This window comes from Scophthalmus maximus, chromosome 4, assembly GCF_022379125.1.
Source record: "Scophthalmus maximus strain ysfricsl-2021 chromosome 4, ASM2237912v1, whole genome shotgun sequence".
NCBI lineage: Eukaryota > Metazoa > Chordata > Actinopteri > Pleuronectiformes > Scophthalmidae > Scophthalmus > Scophthalmus maximus.
Window position 1 is genome coordinate 1,130,001 of NC_061518.1, and position 19,596 is coordinate 1,149,596.

The following is a 19,596-nucleotide window of genomic DNA, read 5'->3' on the forward strand; positions in this document are numbered from 1 at the left end:
GGACCTGGACGGGACCTGGGACCTGGGACCGGGGACCTGGACGTGGCCTGGGACCTGGACGGGACCTGGGACCTGGGACCTGGGACCTGGGACCTGGGACCTGGACGGGACCTGGGACCTGGGACCGGGGACCTGGACGTGGCCTGGGACCTGGACGGGACCTGGGACCTGGGACCTGGGACCTGGGACCTGGGACCTGGACGGGACCTGGGACATGGACGGGACCTGGACGGGACCTGGACGGGACCTGGACGGGACCTGGGACCTGGACGGGACCTGGGACCTGGGACCTGGACGGGACCTGGGACCTGGACGGGACCTGGGACCTGGGACCTGGACGGGACCTGGACGGGACCTGGGACCTGGGACCTGGACGGGACCTGGACGGGACCTGGGACCTGGGACCTGGACAGGACCTGGACGGGACCTGGACGGGACCTGGACGGGACCTGGACGGGACCTGGGACCTGGACGGGACCTGGGACCTGGGACCTGGACGGGACCTGGGACCTGGACGGGACCTGGGACCTGGGACCTGGACGGGACCTGGACGGGACCTGGACGGGACCTGGGACCTGGGACCTGGACAGGACCTGGACGGGACCTGGGACCTGGACGGGACCTGGACGGGACCTGGACGGGACCTTGACGGGACCTGGACGGGACCTGGGACCTGGGACCTGGACAGGACCTGGACGGGACCTGGGACCTGGGACCTGGACCTTTGGTGAAACTAGACTAGTTTCTTAAAGTTGATGCAGTTTTTGTTTGATCTCCACAGGAGAAATGTTCCTCAGTATTTTTCTCACTGTGATGTCATTTCCTGGAGAATCTTCAAATGCTTCATATCGCTCAAATTTAAATCTGAAAGGTTTCGTAAGTCAACAAAACCAAAATAAATGATCAAAGTACTGAAACTGTTAAACATTTTGCTGGAAAAAAACTTATTTATATGAAATATTTCTACATACAGAAATATTTTTAATTTGATTTAATTGATAATCTATTTCGTACCTCTCCATAAGTAATTTGAACTATTCATATCCTGTATTTCTCTCTGAGGCACCGAACGTTACCAGCGCGTCTTGCACCGCACATTACGAAACGTCATGACGTCATCGCGAGCTACAACATGATGCAGCCTCGACTCTCTGCTGCAACAAGAATTAATGTTGTAACTATTCCTTTTGACTCGACACAATCATGAAAACTGCACAGGTCTTCTTCTTCTTCTCCCTCTCGTCCTACGTGTCCTCAGGGTTTCGGAGGGGGAGGAGCCTCGGGGGCCGTGCAGACCACACACTGTCCCACATTCTTCATCCTGATGACCTCTCCCAGCACGTCTCCCTCTCTGGACCGAGGCCGCCGGGAGGCGGGGACTCGAGTTCGGTCCTGTTAACTCTTCGACTGACAAACACTGACTTGGCCGGCCCCTGTCGGGCCCCAGTCGGGCCCCTGATGGGCCCCCGCGAGAGCAGCAGGAGCTGACAGGCCCGTCCTCAGAGTAAACGGATTGTGAAAGCAGAGGACTCGTCTCCGCCAGGTTTGACAGTTTGAGGTTGAAGCCAAACATGTGGCCGCGATATCAACGCAGGAGACAGATCCGACATCGGAGGAGGAATGTTGTTACGCAAGGGGGGCCGAGGCCCCCGGGGGCCCCTCCCATGAAGAAATAAACATGAGCATGTGCAGGGACGGCGGAGCGCCGCGAGAGGCACGGGGTCAAAAGCACCGACACATCTGTCGCTGGGCGGAGGCCTCAACATCTGTCCACATCAGCTCCACACACGGAGATCAGATTATTGTCAGGTGAAGAACATCTGACTCAGCTGCAGCACTTTTCATGAGAACGCGTTCGTCATCAAATCAGGATCAGTCCATGGGAGGGAGTGATGCAAGATGAGGTGATGCATCTGAGGGGCCAACGACGGCGGCGACCTGATTTCACAGTAAAGTTCCTGGTTTCCTCCAGAGGACGCATGGACGTGGACTCTGCAGATCCTCCGCGCTGTGCGAGGATCGACATCACTGACCACTTGTTGATCTGTTGATCTCCTCGTCCCTGATTCAACTGCATCGGTCTTTCCATCGCAGTCAGGAGCACTGGCTCGGTCTTCAGGACAAACGTCTGCGGAGACTCACAGCGCCTCGCGTCCAATCGGACGACGCCTGAGAGGACGTGTCAGGACGTGCAACTGCTCAGTTACTGGTTTTTAATAAACGTTGTCGTCGTGGACGGTTGAGTGTAAAACTGAGGACGGACGTGGCGTCCACGCGGTGAAGTGAAGGATGAGGTGATTATGAACGTGATGATTCCTCTCAATATGAAATGACTCAGAGTCTTCATGCGTCAGGTGATCACGGACCTTTCACTCCGCAAAATAAAAAACGGACGGAGTTGGTGATGAAAAATCCCAATGAAGAGATGAAACGTCCACATCACAAGAAGAGATACTGACGATGGACGTCTCCGACTGCACAGAGGACATTTCACTCTGCTCCTCCTCGGCTGCAGCAGCAGCAGCAGCGTCGCCGATCGGCAGCTGCGGTCAAAGGTTTCAGACGGTTGGAGTGGCGCTGCTGTTTGTGCAGGAGGACGAGCACGTGAGACGTCCGTCGCCGGTTGATGAAAGAGCCTCCGGGAGGTGGGAGGACGGGAAACGTGTCGGCCGCTGTGGTCCAGAGGTCGGGACGCGGTTTTTATCCACCTGGGAATCATCACAGAACCATGTTTCACCCTAATCACTGCTGTCAAGAGGAGAACCTCAACCTCCACGCAGAGGAAAACACGGAGGAATGTGACCGGGCCAGATGTGTGGGTCAGACGGAGTTCACCCTGGGGGGGTCCTGGGGGGTTCTGTGTCCTTCAGACCATTCTGAGGGTCTCGAATAGGGTTCTCCAGGCCTACGAAGAAGAGGTTCTCCAGGTCCTCGCTGTGATCTGTGAAGAGACCCCTGATGATGTCGTAGGGGTCAGCGATGGGGTTCCGAGGGGCGACGTCGTGTCAGGAGCCATGCGCCACCTGAGCGTGGGGGAGGGGCCCTGAGGAGCTGTGTTGTCGGGGCCTTGGGCCCCTGAGAGAGGACCAGAGAACCGCCTCGCGTCACCGCCTGGAGACATTACACAGAGAGCCCGCCCAGAGGGCCCCCACCTGCAGGGGGGGCGGGGGGTCTGCAGGCCGCGTCATGGGCTTTTGATAAGATCGACGACTGGATGGTGGATCTGCTGCCAGCGTGACACGACCCCGCATGGATGGATGGAAACGTGTCTCTGCCTGAACGTTGAGCAACATTTTCCAAATCTCCACATCTCTGCAGGAGCAAAAATTAGTTTTCCTGAGAAAACAACACGGAACACATCGTTGCTTCATCACTTGGAAAAGTCTGCAGTAACAAGCCGCCGTCCAAATGTGAGCGGAGGTCATGTGACAGGAGGAGGACGCGCCTCAGAGGCCGGCGGCGGGCCGCGACCAACGCGTCTGATTGGTTCAGTGTTTACATGAAACCGAAATCTGACGAAGTTACTGCGGACGCCAAGGCCGAGGATTAGAGAGGAAATCTGAGACACGCAACAAAAGAGAAAAACGGAAAACTACGTTTTCGGATTTTAAAAAGGCACAAAGGAGAAATGAAGTGAAGAGGAAATAAGAAGGACGAAGATGGAAAGACGAGGAAGAAAAAAGGAAAAAAGGAAAGAAGGAGTCAAACCGCCGCCGATCAAAGGATGAGTCAGATCTTAAAAAAAGACAAAGTTGTGTTTTTAGACTCGAGGCCTGAACCTCTTGTTTCTGTTGGACCAGTTTCTCTGCAGCTGTGGAACCGAAACCTTTAGACCAGGATCAGAGTCTCCTGAGAGTCAGAGAGGCCTGGAAACTGGAAATGTCATGTCACCACGTGTTATCACAAGTTAACACATGTTACTACAAGTTACCACAAGTTACCACGTGTTATTACAAGTTACCACGTGTTACCACGTGTTATCACAAGTTAACACATGTTACTACAAGTTACCACAAGTTACCACGTGTTATTACAAGTTACCACGTGTTACTACAAGTTATCACAAGTTACCACGTGTTACCACATGTTACCACGTGTTACCACGTGTTATCACAAGTTAACACATGTTACTACAAGTTACCACAAGTTACCACGTGTTATTACAAGTTACCACGTGTTACCACGTGTTATCACAAGTTAACACATGTTACTACAAGTTACCACAAGTTACCACGTGTTATTACAAGTTACCACGTGTTACTACAAGTTATCACAAGTTACCACGTGTTACCACATGTTACCACGTGTTACCACGTGTTATCACAAGTTAACACATGTTACTACAAGTTACCACAAGTTACCACGTGTTACCACATGTTACCACATGTTATTACAAGTTACCACATGTTACCACGTGTTACCACATGTTACCACAAGTTACCACGTGTTATTACAAGTTACCACGTGTTACCACATGTTACCACGTGTTACCACATGTTACCACAAGTTTACCACATGTTACCATGTGTTATCACAAGTTAACACATGTTACTACAAGTTAACACATGTTACCACATGTTACCACAAGTTTACCACATGTTACCATGTGTTATCACAAGTTAACACATGTTACCACGTGTTACCACATGTTACCACATGTTACTACAAGTTACCACAAGTTACCACGTGTTACCACATGTTATTACAAGTTACCACGTGTTACCACGTTACCACGTGTTACCACATGTTACCACAAGTTTACCACATGTTACCATGTGTTATCACAAGTTAACACATGTTACTACAAGTTACCACATGTTACCACATGTTACTACAAGTTACCACAAGTTACCACGTTTTACCACATGTTATTACAAGTTACCACGTGTTACCACGTTACCACGTGTTACCACATGTTACCACAAGTTTACCACATGTTACCATGTGTTATCACAAGTTAACACATGTTACTACAAGTTACCACATGTTACCACATGTTACTACAAGTTACCACAAGTTACCACATGTTACCAGGTGTTACCACATGTTACTACAAGTTACCACATGTTACCACGTGTTACCACATGTTACCACATGTTATTACAAGTTACCACGTGTTACCACATGTTACCACGTGTTACCACATGTTACCACGTGTTATCACAAGTTACCACATGTTACCACGTGTTATCACAAGTTAACACATGTTACTACAAGTTACCACATGTTACCAAGTGTTACCACATGTTACCACATGTTACTACAAGTTACCACAAGTTACCACATGTTACTACAAGTTACCACATGTTACCACGTGTTATCACAAGTTAACACATGTTACTACAAGTTACCACATGTTACTACAAGTTACCACAAGTTACCACATGTTACTACAAGTTACCACATGTTACCACATGCTACCACAAGTTATCACGTGTTACCACCTGTTACTACAAGTTACCACGTGTTACCACATGTTACTACAAGTTACCACCTGTTACCACGTGTTACCACATGTTACCACTTGTTACTACAAGATAACATATGTTACAACATGTTACTACAAGTTACCACATGTTACCATGTGTTACCACATGTTACTACAAGTTACCACATGTTACCACAAGTTACCACATGTTACCACAATTTACCGCATGTTACCAAAATTTACCGCATGTTACCACAAGTTACCACATGTTACCACGCATTACCACATGTTACCACAAGTTACTTCATGTTACCACGCGTTACCACATGTTACCACGTGTTACCACATGTTACTACAAGTTAACACATGTTACTACAAGTTACCACATGTTACCACAAGTTACCTCATGTTACCACATGTTACCACGTGTTACCACATGTTAACACATGTTACTACAAGTTACCACATGTTACCACATGTTACCACAAGTTTACACATGTTACTACAAGTTAACACATGTAAAAACGTGTTATCACAACTTAACACATGCTAACACAAGTTAACAAATGTTACTACAAGTTAACACGTTACACGTTACCACATGTTCCCACAAGTCACCACAAGTTAATACAACTAAACACATGCTACCACAAGTTAACACATGTTCATGTGTCTGATCAGTTTGGTTTTAATTAGTTATTTGATGAAATAAAAAACGGGCTGAGACGTTGTGATTGACACTGACTCACGAAGAGAGGAAGTGGAGACTTGTCGTCCATCGTCATATTCAGTCACTGATCATCTTTACATAGTGATCGTCTTCATATTCAGTCTATGGTCACAGGCGTCCGTCCTCTGAGGTCCAGACTCCGTCACCTCGCGCCCTGTGACTTCAATCCTCATCCCTGGAGGAATGTGCCTCTTTGTAGAACTTGGGTAACTTTGCTTTCCAAGAGGTTTATCGGGACTTTTTTCTTTTTCTTCCCTCCCTCTGCTCTTATTTCCAGAGCGACCTCGCTCTGACCTTCAGCGGCTTCACTTCCCGACTGAAATCTGACCTGAGGGTGAAGTGAAACATTGACATTTTGTGAGTTGGGATCCGCAGGGGAATCAAGACGAGTCACCGAGTGGACTTTGTTCCTCCGCTCAGAGTGATGATCGGGAGATGACCAGCCGGTAGAACCGACTCCAGTGAAGCGAGTCTTGGGGTCAGAGGTCGTCGCTGTCACGCGAGTCACCAGATGCAGCGGAGGAGAACAGATCGCAGCACAGACTCCGGCTGCTGAACTTTATCAATGAACCGACGGATACTGATATTGATATCGTACAAGTTTTGGCACATGCGGCCTCACACAGTCGGAGCTGGTGAGTCCTCATGCGGACCAACGGCTCGGGGATGTTTGTTTAACCTACATTTCTCTCCCTCGGAGAAGGGGAGCGCTCCTTATACACCTCCTCCTCCCGCCCGTGTGGGAGGTGCAGGACCACCAGTCAGTCAGTTTTATTTAAGGTTAATCTGATAAGTGAGTTAATGTTTGACTGAGCGGCAGTAAATCTCTGTCCTCTGTGTTGTTTTCCTCCAACACAGAGGGATTTAAATCTCCTACTTCCTCCTCGTGTCAATGATCATGTGTGATTGTACACAACTGTGTAATATGTAGGTGTTTACGTCAGGAGAGGACGTGACACACTGATCCCTTCCATTGAGTTCTATCTATATTTTCATTGTCGCTCAGCCGCGTCCGTTCACAACCGTGTGTTCATTCTACCAAAGGAGGACGTTTTTCATTTCAGGTTTTTTCCCGCAGATCACTTTAATAAAACTACTCTGAATGTGAGCTATGAGTCAACAACATTAGAAGTGGACTGTTGTATTTATGCAGTCTGTATTTACGTAGAACCTTTTTCTGTCTTTCTGGTCAAAGATCTTTAGTCACATTCACACGTTCAGATTCTATACACGGAACTTTATCTGTCACAAGCATCGTACAACGCATCCGTCAGGGATCTGGGGGATCGAACCATCATCCCTCTGGCTAGTGGACGACCCGCTTCTTCCCCCGTGTTTCGGTTTTGTTGACTATGAAACACAAAGGTTTTAATTTGTGGAGGAAAAAAAAAAAAGATCCTCTGTTCATCCTTTTTAGTTTTTTTCACTCTGATCCTCTGCAGACGGAACTGATAACTAATAACTGCTACATCCAGAGTGTGTGTGTGTGCGTGCATGTGTGTGTGTGTGTATGTGTGTGTGTGTGTGTGCGTATGTGCATGTGTGTGTGTGTGTGTGTGTGTGCGTGCATGTGTGTGTGTGTGCGTATGTGCATGTGTGTGTGTGTGTGTGTGTGTGCGTGCATGTGTGTGTGTGTGCGTATGTGTGTGTGTGTGTGTGTGTGCATATATGTGTGTGTGCGTACGTGCATGTGTGTGTGTGCGTATGTGTGTGTGTGTGTGTGTGTGCATGTGTGTGTGCGTGTGTGTGTGTCTGCATGTGTGTGTGTGTGTGTGCGTATGTGTGCGTATGTGTGTGTGTGTGTGTGTGTGCGCATGTGTGTGTGCGTATGTGTGCGTGTGTGCGTGTGTGTGTGTGTGTGTGTGTGTGCATGTGTGTGTGTGTGTCTCTCTGTGTGAACAGTGGAGCTGTGTGTTGGCTGCTCCATCATATCATTATTTGCCGCCATGTGAGTCGCTGATTAAAACTTGGCGAGTGTCTCAGATCTGAAGCGTCGGTCTGACTGTGAGCGGCCTGAAGCCTGTGTGGTCGACTCATTCTTTCACAAACGAGCCGCAGGTTGGTGAGTCGTGCGAGTCGTGCGTGTGTGTGTGTGTGTGTGTGTGCAGGGGCGGGCTGGTTTCGAGAGCGTGTGTCTCTGTGGTGGAACAGTGTGTTTTTGTCAGAAAGGTTCAGACGGAGTGAAATGACCTGAAGTGTTGTTTCGTAAGAGCCGATGAAAGAAGCTTTCGATGCTTCCTGTCTCATGTACTTTATAAAACACCAGATCCTCAGCAAGAGGAAAGGAGATGACGCCGCCCCACAATTCATTGCAGCGGCAGCACTTTAGGTGATGCAACATCGTAGTTGCACCAGAGCAGAGACATGTAAATAAAGACGAGAAGAGAACAGATGATCTGGAGTCCAGATCCATGAATATAAATTTGTTCTTCACGTGTGTGTTCAGTCAGGACTCAAGTTTAACCACAAGCACATTGGACTTATAGTTCACAACATCATCAGCGTAACATCATACAGTTATAAATCTCGTTTCAATCCACAGCAGTGGAAAGAACAGAAAAAACATTTAGCTTCATGATGCTCCGTGACAGAAACTGTGATGTGTACTCTGACTCTGTATCACTTTATTATTTTTCATTTAATAGTTATTTTATTGGATCAACTTTCTCTACTGGTTTCTTGATTTTTATTTTATTGTTACTTCCTGTTTTTTTTATTTTATTTAGTTGTTAATTTCTGTTTGTTTTATTTTATTTCGCTGAGAGTTTCTGTTTGTTTCATTTTATTTTCTTGTTACTTCCTGTTTGTTTCATTTCATTTTGTTGTCACTTCCTGTTTGTTTTATTTAATTGTGTTGTTACCTCCTGTCACTAAGTGATGTTAAATGTCGTCTGTGAAAAAAAAAATTCTACATCTAAGCCCACACACTCATAGACAAGTGACACACAGTCGAGTTATTGAACCGCTTATAACACAATTCCGTTATTACACAGTTGTGTTGTTACACAGTCGTATTATTACAGTCGTGTTATTACACAGTCGTGTTATTACACAGTTGTGTTGTTACACAGTCGTATTATTACAGTCGTGTTATTACACAGTCGTGTTGTTACAGAGTCGTGTTGTTACAGTCGTGTTATTACACAGTCGTGTTGTAACAGAGTCGTGTTGTTACAGTCGTGTTATTACACAGTCGTGTTGTTACAGAGTCGTGTTGTTACAGTCGTGTTATTACACAGTCGTGTTGTTACAGAGTCGTGTTGTTACAGTCGTGTTATTACACAGTCGTGTTGTTACAGAGTCGTGTTGTTACAGTCGTGTTATTACACAGTTGTGTTGTTACAGTCATGTTATTACACAGTCGTGTTGTTACAGAGTCGTGTTGTTACAGTTGTGTTATTACACAGTTGTGTTGTTACAGAGTCGTGTTGTTACAGTCGTGTTATTACACAGTCGTGTTGTTACAGTCGTGTTGTTACAGTCGTGTTATTACAGTTGTGTTATTACACAATTGTGTTATTACAGTCATGTTATTACACAATTGTGTTGTTACAGTTATGTTATTACAGTCGTGTTATTACACAGTTGTGTTGTTACAGTCGTGTTGTTACAGTCGTGTTGTTACAGTCGTGTTATTACACAGTCGTGTTGTTACAGAGTCGTGTTGTTACAGTCGTGTTATTACACAGTTGTGTTGTTACAGTCATGTTATTACACAGTCGTGTTGTTACAGAGTCGTGTTGTTACAGTCGTGTTATTACACAGTTGTGTTGTTACAGAGTCGTGTTGTTACAGTCGTGTTATTACACAGTCGTGTTGTTACAGTCGTGTTGTTACAGTCGTGTTATTACAGTTGTGTTATTACACAATTGTGTTATTACAGTCATGTTATTACACAATTGTGTTGTTACAGTTATGTTATTACAGTCGTGTTATTACACAGTTGTGTTGTTACAGTCGTGTTGTTACAGTCGTTTTGTTACAGTCGTGTTATTACACAGTTGTGTTGTTACAGTCATGTTGTTACAGTTGTGTTATTACACAGTTAAACAGTCATGTTACCAAACAGTCGTATTATTTAAGAGTCTCATTAATCTGCAGATCCCATAATCTCATCAACACAAAGGGATCAGAGCCAGTTGGCAACAATCTGATTAACTCTGCAGGAAGACAGAGACCAAACACTGAGAAACACACACACACACACACACACACACACCAATCAGTAGTCTTATCAAACTAATTTACACAGCATTCAGATAAGAGAAAGGGGGACAAAGGGACTCGTAAAAAAAACAACCAGACACACATGCGCACACACACACACACACACACACAGTGAGACAGTTGTCGTTAAAGTTGCTTCAGTTCGACTCTGATCACTACAGATGATGGAAGCAGATCAATGAGTTTTCCTCAGCGCGTCGCTGCTCACACTCGCTCCTCTGCTTCATGTGTGTTTGAATCATTTCCCACAGATTTGACATTTCCTGGAATTTAGACCAAACTTCTGTGAGTGTGAAGCTGAAATAGAACTGAACTCAACCAGAGTCTTTGAGTCAGAGGCTGAAACTCTCCAGACACTGTTCGGATCAGGTCGGGCTCTTTTCTAACTAGAGACAAGTTCGGAACCTAAATCATCTCGTCAGCTGAACTCATGAATCTGAAACTGACAAACCGCTGCACAAACACACACACACACACACACACACACACACACACACATACACACTAACACACACACACAAACACACACACAAACTGAAAGTTTGAGACCAACTCCACAGCTCTGAATAAAGGTGCAGAAGCTGATTTCTGCAGACAGGAGCGGCCACAGTCACACAGCCGAGCTTGAGCCGGTGGGAGGAGCCTCCTCTCACCTGTGATGAAGACGGCCTTGCCCTGTGCGGGCAGGGTGGCGGGCGGCGGGCCGGTCCTGGTGGCAGAGTAGAGGCAGCAGGCGAGGCCCAGCAGAACCAGGAGCAGCGCGGCCGGCAGGCAGAACGCCCACAGCCGCTCCACCAGCACGGTGGCCCCCAGCCAGGCCGCCAGGGTGGGGGCGGGGCTCAGGTGGGACGCCAGGACCTTCTTCATGGCTCCACCGACCAACACGCTGAGCACGCCCAGGTAAATCCAGAAGGGAAGAGTGTAGTCATCCATGATCAGAGGAGTTCTGGTGTTTGCCTGGTTCACCTGTCTGTCTGTCTGTCTGTCTGTCTGAGTGTCTGTCTCTCTCTCAGTTAAAACAGTGAACTCCCAGGTTAGTGTCGGTCACTCAGTCACTGTGTGTGTCTCTCTATCACTCTCCCTCTCTGCCGTTCACACACACTCAGGTCAGTGTGGAGCTCGTCCCTGCCTCTCTCTCCCTCTCTCTCTCACAAACTCAGTGTATATATAGAGGAGAGAGCTGCAGGGGGCGGGGCCACAGGCTGCAGCCCTGCATCTAATCTGCACACACACACACACACACACAAACACACGCACACACACACACACACACACACACACACACACACACACAGGGTTGTGTTCTACAACTTTACATCGACATTTCTTTTCTAAATGTTTTTAACCTTAAAAATTATGACTGCCTATGATTAACCCTGCCTAACCTAACCTAACCTAACCTAACATTAACCTAACATTAACCTAACATTACCTAACCTAACATTAACCTAACATTAACCTAACCTAACCTAACATTAACCTAACATTAACCTAACCTTACATTAACCTAACATTAAACTAACCTCACATTAACCTAACCTAACATTAACCTAACATTAACCTAACCTTACATTAACCTAACATTAACCTAACCTAACATTAACCTAACATTAACCTAACATTAACCTAACATTGACCTTACATTAACCTAACCTAACCTAACATTAACCTAACATTAACCTAACATTAACCTAACCTAACATTAACCTAACATTAACCTAACATTAACCTAACATTGACCTTACATTAACCTAACCTAACCTAACATTAACCTAACATTAACCTAACCTAACATTAACCTAACATTAACCTAACATTAACCTAACATTGACCTTACATTAACCTAACCTAACCTAACATTAACCTAACATTAACCTAACCTAACATTAACCTAACCTAACATTGACCTAACCTAACCTAACATTACCTAACCTAACATTAACCTAACATTACCTAACCTAACATTAACCTAACATTAACCTAACATTAACCTAACCTAACATTAACCTAACATTAACCTAACCTAACATTAACCTAACATTAACCTAACCTAACATTACCTAACCTAACCTAACCTAACCTAACATTAACCTAACCTAACATTACCTAACCTAACCTAACCTAACCTAACATTAACCTAACATTAACCTAACCTAACATTACCTAACCTAACCTAACCTAACATTAACCTAACCTAACATTACCTAACCTAACCTAACCTAACATTAACCTAACCTAACATTACCTAACCTAACCTAACCTAACATTAACCTAACATTAACCTAACCTAACATTAACCTAACATTAACCTAACCTAACATTACCTAACCTAACATTAACCTAACATTAACCTAACATTAACCTAACCTAACATTAACCTAACCTAACATTACCTGACCTAACATTAACCTAACATTAACCTAACCTAACATTACCTAACCTAACCTAACCTAACCTAACATTAACCTAACCTAACATTAACCTAACAGTAACCTAACTTAACATTAACCTAGCCTAACATTAACCTAATATTACCTAACCTAACATTAACCTAACAGTAACCTAACTTAACATTAACCTAACCTAACCTAACATTAACCTAACAGTAACCTAACTTAACATTAACCTAACAGTAACCTAACTTAACATTAACCTAACCTAACATTAACCTAACATTAACCTAACATTACCTAACCTAACATTAACCTAACAGTAACCTAACTTAACATTAACCTAACCTAACCTAACATTAACCTAACATTACCTAACCTAACCTAACCTAACATTAACCTAACCTAACATTAACCTAACATTACCTAACCTAACCTAACCTAACATTAACCTAACCTAACATTAACCTAACATTACCTAACATTAACCTAACATTAACCTAACATTAACCTAACATTACCTAACCTAACATTAACCTAACATTAACCTAACCTAACATTAACCTAACATTAACCTAACCTAACATTAACCTAACATTAACCTAACCTAACATTAACCTAACATTAACCTAACATTACCTAACATTAACCTAACATTAACCTAACCTAACATTAACCTAACATTAACCTAACATTAACCTAACCTAACATTAACCTAACATTAACCTAACATTAACCTAACATTAACCTAACCTAACATTACCTAACCTAACCTAACCTAACCTAACATTAACCTAACCTAACATTACCTAACCTAACCTAACCTAACCTAACATTAACCTAACATTAACCTAACCTAACATTACCTAACCTAACCTAACCTAACATTAACCTAACCTAACATTACCTAACCTAACCTAACCTAACATTAACCTAACCTAACATTACCTAACCTAACCTAACCTAACATTAACCTAACATTAACCTAACCTAACATTAACCTAACATTAACCTAACCTAACATTACCTAACCTAACATTAACCTAACATTAACCTAACATTAACCTAACCTAACATTAACCTAACCTAACATTACCTGACCTAACATTAACCTAACATTAACCTAACCTAACATTACCTAACCTAACCTAACCTAACCTAACATTAACCTAACCTAACATTAACCTAACAGTAACCTAACTTAACATTAACCTAGCCTAACATTAACCTAATATTACCTAACCTAACATTAACCTAACAGTAACCTAACTTAACATTAACCTAACCTAACCTAACATTAACCTAACAGTAACCTAACTTAACATTAACCTAACAGTAACCTAACTTAACATTAACCTAACCTAACATTAACCTAACATTAACCTAACATTACCTAACCTAACATTAACCTAACAGTAACCTAACTTAACATTAACCTAACCTAACCTAACATTAACCTAACATTACCTAACCTAACCTAACCTAACATTAACCTAACCTAACATTAACCTAACATTACCTAACCTAACCTAACCTAACATTAACCTAACCTAACATTAACCTAACATTACCTAACATTAACCTAACATTAACCTAACATTAACCTAACATTACCTAACCTAACATTAACCTAACATTAACCTAACCTAACATTAACCTAACATTAACCTAACCTAACATTAACCTAACATTAACCTAACCTAACATTAACCTAACATTAACCTAACATTACCTAACATTAACCTAACATTAACCTAACCTAACATTAACCTAACATTAACCTAACCTAACCTTACCTCACATAACCCAACCTAACATGAACTTAACCTAATTTAAATCTAACCTTAAATGTCTTCCCTTTTAAATATAATGCTCTTGTTATGTAACATGTATAGAATGATGATGGATTATTGATTAATGATCGGAGTTTCTCATGAATCTGTGTGAAATCTTCAGGGAACCGTGGAGATATGTGTTTGGTTTCATGTAGATTAAAAGTGAATTCAAATTTTTAATCATTAAGACATTTTAATGATGAACTGATCAGTTTTCAGATGGTTGATGTTTGTGGTTTCACTGTTTTATGAGAGCGACACATCAGGAACATAAAAACCTTCAGCTGATCTATATCCATAGAAACCACCTCCACCAGCGGAGATACAGAACCAAAGACCTCTCACGCTGACGTGATTGACGCTTTTGAGAGTAACGTCTTTGATTCATTGATTTTTGACAAAAAACCCAACTGAATCAATCAATGATTGACTGATTGGATGAAGCTCCGGACCTTGTTCAACCTCTCCTGCACGGCAAGTCTCATTATTTATGTTTGTTTGTCGTCATCACATGTTCACGTCTTCGCAGGACAAAGAGCCACAGTGAAGAAGTCGCCTGCAGCTCTTTTCATTTCTAAACGTTCATTGACTTTTCCTTGTTGCTGTTGGTTAGACGTCTGGTCCAGCGCTGCACAGAGCAGCTGCTCCACATGAGGCTTCGCTTCACCTTTAGCCTACATGTCAGATCTCACTGATATCGAGTATGAAATGTACTGCACAGATGGACAACTGAACGGAAATGACCAAAGAGCTGCAGAGATGAGACTGTTCCCCCCGCGATGATGACCATGGACGCTGACTGAGAGCTCAGGAGGAGACTCGGCTGCAGCGTGTCGTGGGTGGAGGTATGAGCTGATTCATGTTCTCAGTTGTTTCCTGAGTGTCCACACTCACGGTCTCAGACTTGGAGGCGCGTTTTCCCGTTAAGTCCGTGAGGACTTGGGACGGTCCCACTGCCACATGGTCAAGTGCACGACGACGGCTCTTCTTCTGCCCTTTAGGAACCTTTACTCTCCGTAAGTCAGCATCGATGCAGACTTTTGCCTGAGGGAATTACCCACAGTTCATAGCGTTGTGACGTGTGTCAAGGTGTTGTAAAAGTTTTTGCATGGTGAAGGGGAAAGTGCTGTCTTATTTCAGGCCCTCGCAGACTCTCCCACCCCATCACTTACTGTACCAGATGCGACCCGCGACCTCAGGCATGCGAGTCCGACGCACTAACCACTAGGCCAAAAGCGCGGAGTTGCAGCGTCACCTGCCGGCACGTCTCCTTGAGGTGTCGACGAGGGATGTCTACAAACTGAGAATCTGTCGGCTAATCTACTGAGCGGTGCCGTCGTCACGTCTTCTCAGAGACTGCTCGTGTGAAGGGGGCCCAGAACGTGGGGCTGCCCCCCTGCACACACCACCCGCCCTGACCGATCCTAGAGACCACTGACCAATCAATGCAGTTTCATTGAATCTGACGTGAACCAGCAGCAGGCGACGGGCCGAGAGCGGAAAAGTGTCCGTCGTTTTGTTCTCGCGCCGCAGCGTCTCCTCGGCGACCCGGACGTGAGCAGCAGCGATCGGGATCAGGTCAGCGCCGCGCGGCGACCATCGTCACCCGTCTGACACGACTACCTGCTGCTGGGAACTCGCCTGCTGAGCTCTAACCCCTTTCCCTTAATCCCGCCGGCGTTTTGACACGGATCACGTCCCGCACAGTCCGAGTAGCAGCCGCTCGTCACATGACCTAGATCCGCTTTACGAGCCTACCCCCCCCCCCCCACGCCTTGCAGGGATGTCCTGTCCCACAACCTGCAGATTAAAGACAACGCACCACGGGAACTTGACCGTCAGAGCCGAGCCATCACGCAGATGCCAGGCTGTCGGGGTCACCTTCACATTCAGGTCACAGAGGAAATGTGTTCCCTGTTCAGCGTCGTTATTTGCCACACGGTCCTCAAAGGGAACCACTGGTTGTCCGAGGGATGATTTTCTGTCTCCTGGGTGAGCCGGAGGACGGCGTGTTCCTCGCGGCTCAGGGCAGCAGGTTCTCCAGTGTCTGTGATGTCCCTGTAAAAGACTTAACTGTCCAAAGTTTTAATCTTCAGATCAGGATGTTCTCTTTTCTGATGCTGCGTTCAGGGACCACGTGGAGATGAAATCGCACCGGGTCATGTTTTTTTTCTTTTCTTCTCGAGCAAAACGCGCCCTCCGGCTGTCGGAGGGAAGTTGAGTTTCTCTCACATGAATATACGTTTTATCAGCTGCTCATGAAAACGACAATCGATAGAAGTTTCATTTTAAATGAGTGTGTGTGACAGTTTGATTAATTCGAGGCAACGAGAGACACTCAACTTCACTGCACAGAAACAATATTAATATATTGAGATATCATGAGCGGCATGTGGCTCAGGAGAAACAGCGGGTCGTCCACTAACCATAAGGTCGTTGGGTCTCGGATCCACGTGCCGAAGTGTGATGTCATCAACTCCAATGTGATGTCATCAACTCCGCTGAGGTTGGAATTTTACATCAGGGTTGAATTTCATATTTTGCCCAGAAGCCTGGAGCCCGATCCCGACACAGATTCTGATTCTGGTCCAAAGACACAATCACATTCACTCAGTGAGAGTCTGTGTCCCTCTCAGGAGACACGCTGTCGTCCCCGTGGCTCGCCGCTCGCCTCGCCGGGCCGGGTCTGATTGCAGCTCGTTGTGCCAAACGTGGCTCCGGCGACTCCGAGCCAACGGTCCAGCTCAGCGAGCGCCGTTCGGAGGAACGACAGGAACACAGACTGTGACACGACTGGTTCTTTGTTTGGTGACACGCTGCCTCAGACTGACAGCCAGGACACGACCTGGGACCGCGAGGCCCCGCCCCCCTGAACTGTGAACACTTTATACATGGTTCTGAGCATCGTCACTCTGAGATCTGCTCCAGTGACGAGGTCACGAGGTCACAATGTTTCAATATGCACCTGGAAACACAAAGAACAGACAGGAAGTGATGTCACTGTGATGTCGCTGACTTCACTTCTCTGACCTGAGGTCATCGAATGTGTCTGACACGTTTTCATATCTCTATTGATCTGGTCTGTTCTAGTCTCTAGGGGTCCGTAGTGGTCTCTAGTGGTCTGTAGTTATCCGTTGTTGTCCATTGTGGTTTGTAGTTGTCTGTAGTGGTCTGTTCTAATCGTAAGTGGTCCGTTCTGGTCTGTAGTGGTCTATAGTGTTTTTTTTAGGTGTCTGTAGTGGTCTGTAATGGTTTGTAGTGGTCTATAGTGGTTTGTAGTAGTCCCTACTGGTTTGCAGTAGTCCATAGTGGTCTGTGGTGATCTGTTCTGGTCTGTTGTGGTTTGTAGTGGTCTGTAGTGGTCTGTTCTGGTCTTTAGTGGTGTATAGTGGTTTGTAGCAGTCCATAGTGGTTTGTAGTGGTGTATAGTGGTTTGTAGTAGTCTGTAGTGGTTTGTAGTAGTCCATAGTGGTCTGTGGTGGTCTGTTCTGGTCTGTTGTGGTTTGTAGTGGTCTGTAGTGGTCTGTTCTGGTCTTTAGTGGTGTATAGTGGTTTGTAGCAGTCCATAGTGGTTTGTAGTAGTCTGTAGTGGTTTGTAGTGTTCTATAGTGGTTTGTAGTAGTCTGTAGTGGTTTGTAGTGGTCTATAGTGGTTTGTAGTAGTCCGTAGTGGTTTGTAGTGGTCTATAGTGGTTTGTAGTAGTCCATAGTGGTCTGTAGTGGTCTGTTCTGGTCTTTAGTGGTCTATAGTGGTTTGAAGTGGTCCGTAGTGTTTGTCATCAGCGGTGGTCTGTAGTGGTCTGCAGTAGTCTGTTCTGGTCTGTTTTGATTTGTATTGGACAATACAGTCTTCAGACACTTTGGCATCTGCTTCACTGGTCCAATTTTAAACACAGTCTATGGTCACCTTTACAACCTGGGAACATGCAGTTGACAGCGGAACAAGTTCCACACTGGGAACACAGGACACACGGTGGGGGGGTGTCGGGGTCACCGTGACCTCCTCGGCGTGACCCGCTCCGCTCGCCGGGCCTCTGGTCAGGTCCACTTAGCAGCGCACAGGAACAAAGGAGCTGCAGATTGAGGTCAGTGTGTCACAGATTTCCTCCGCAGAGCTCAGGGCCGGGCCACGGCAGCCGTTACCACGGAAACCAGTCAACACCTGTCGGGCGGCCACTGAGCCGAGGTACCTGACGGGCCGAGACGGACAACAGTGACCTTTTGAAGTCTCTGGTCTCTGGAAAACAGGCGAACAGACTGGACAATGACGTGGTGACAATTATCAAATTATTACTGCGACGCGTTGATAAGTAACTGAGAAACTTGATAATGACGTCATGACAAAGACGTCAAGGTGCCTTTGCTTCTCTGGGGCGGTCACAAGGAGATGAAGAGGAGGACTTTAGATTCTTTTCTGTTAGAGCTGCTGTCTCGTTGTATATTTAATTCATGTATTTAAATAATAAGATTATTTATATATTTGATTATAGTTTTCATTTTTAAAATTCTATTTTTAACTGTAATTTATTTTCTATAAATTAAACTTCTCGTGTTTTTGTTCAGAGTCCTTGAATGAAGTGAGAAACACAGGGGGTGGGGCTGTGTGTGTGTGTGTGTGTGTGTGTGTGTGTGTGTGTGTGTGTGTGTGTGTGTATGCTGGGTGGGGGGTTCACACTATGAGACGAAAATGAGTCATAGCTGATCTGGAAAACATCCTGCTACATAATGTTTCTGCTGCGGTTTGAACACTCTGACCTGGTTTCAGCAGTTTTCTTCATGTGGTGATGGTGGTGGGGGACAGGGGGGACAGGGGGAGGACGGGGGGCCACAATGTAAAGTCAACTTCCTGCTGAGGCTGAAGAATGCTCCCTTTGTGGAGGTGGAGGTGCGTCTGTGCTTCGTCTCTCATTAGAGGACCATGGCGTGACACAAGGACACAGCTCGATTGAGACGCTGTCAACACGCCGCACGTCCACAGTAAACAGGG

General features: G+C 45.4%; 1 protein-coding gene across 1 annotated transcript in view; it reads right to left on the reverse strand.

Annotated features, from left to right (window-relative positions):
- The window catches only part of hsd11b2 (hydroxysteroid (11-beta) dehydrogenase 2), a 24,074-nt gene extending 12,539 nt beyond the window's left edge, over positions 1–11,535 (reverse strand). Inside the window, exon 1 of the mRNA XM_035627753.2 lies at positions 11,039–11,535. Coding sequence (XP_035483646.2) covers positions 11,039–11,318 — 280 coding nt within the window. The 5' untranslated portion in view covers positions 11,319–11,535. The remainder of the gene's footprint in view (positions 1–11,038) is intronic.
- Positions 11,536–19,596: the final 8,061 nt, after the last annotated feature.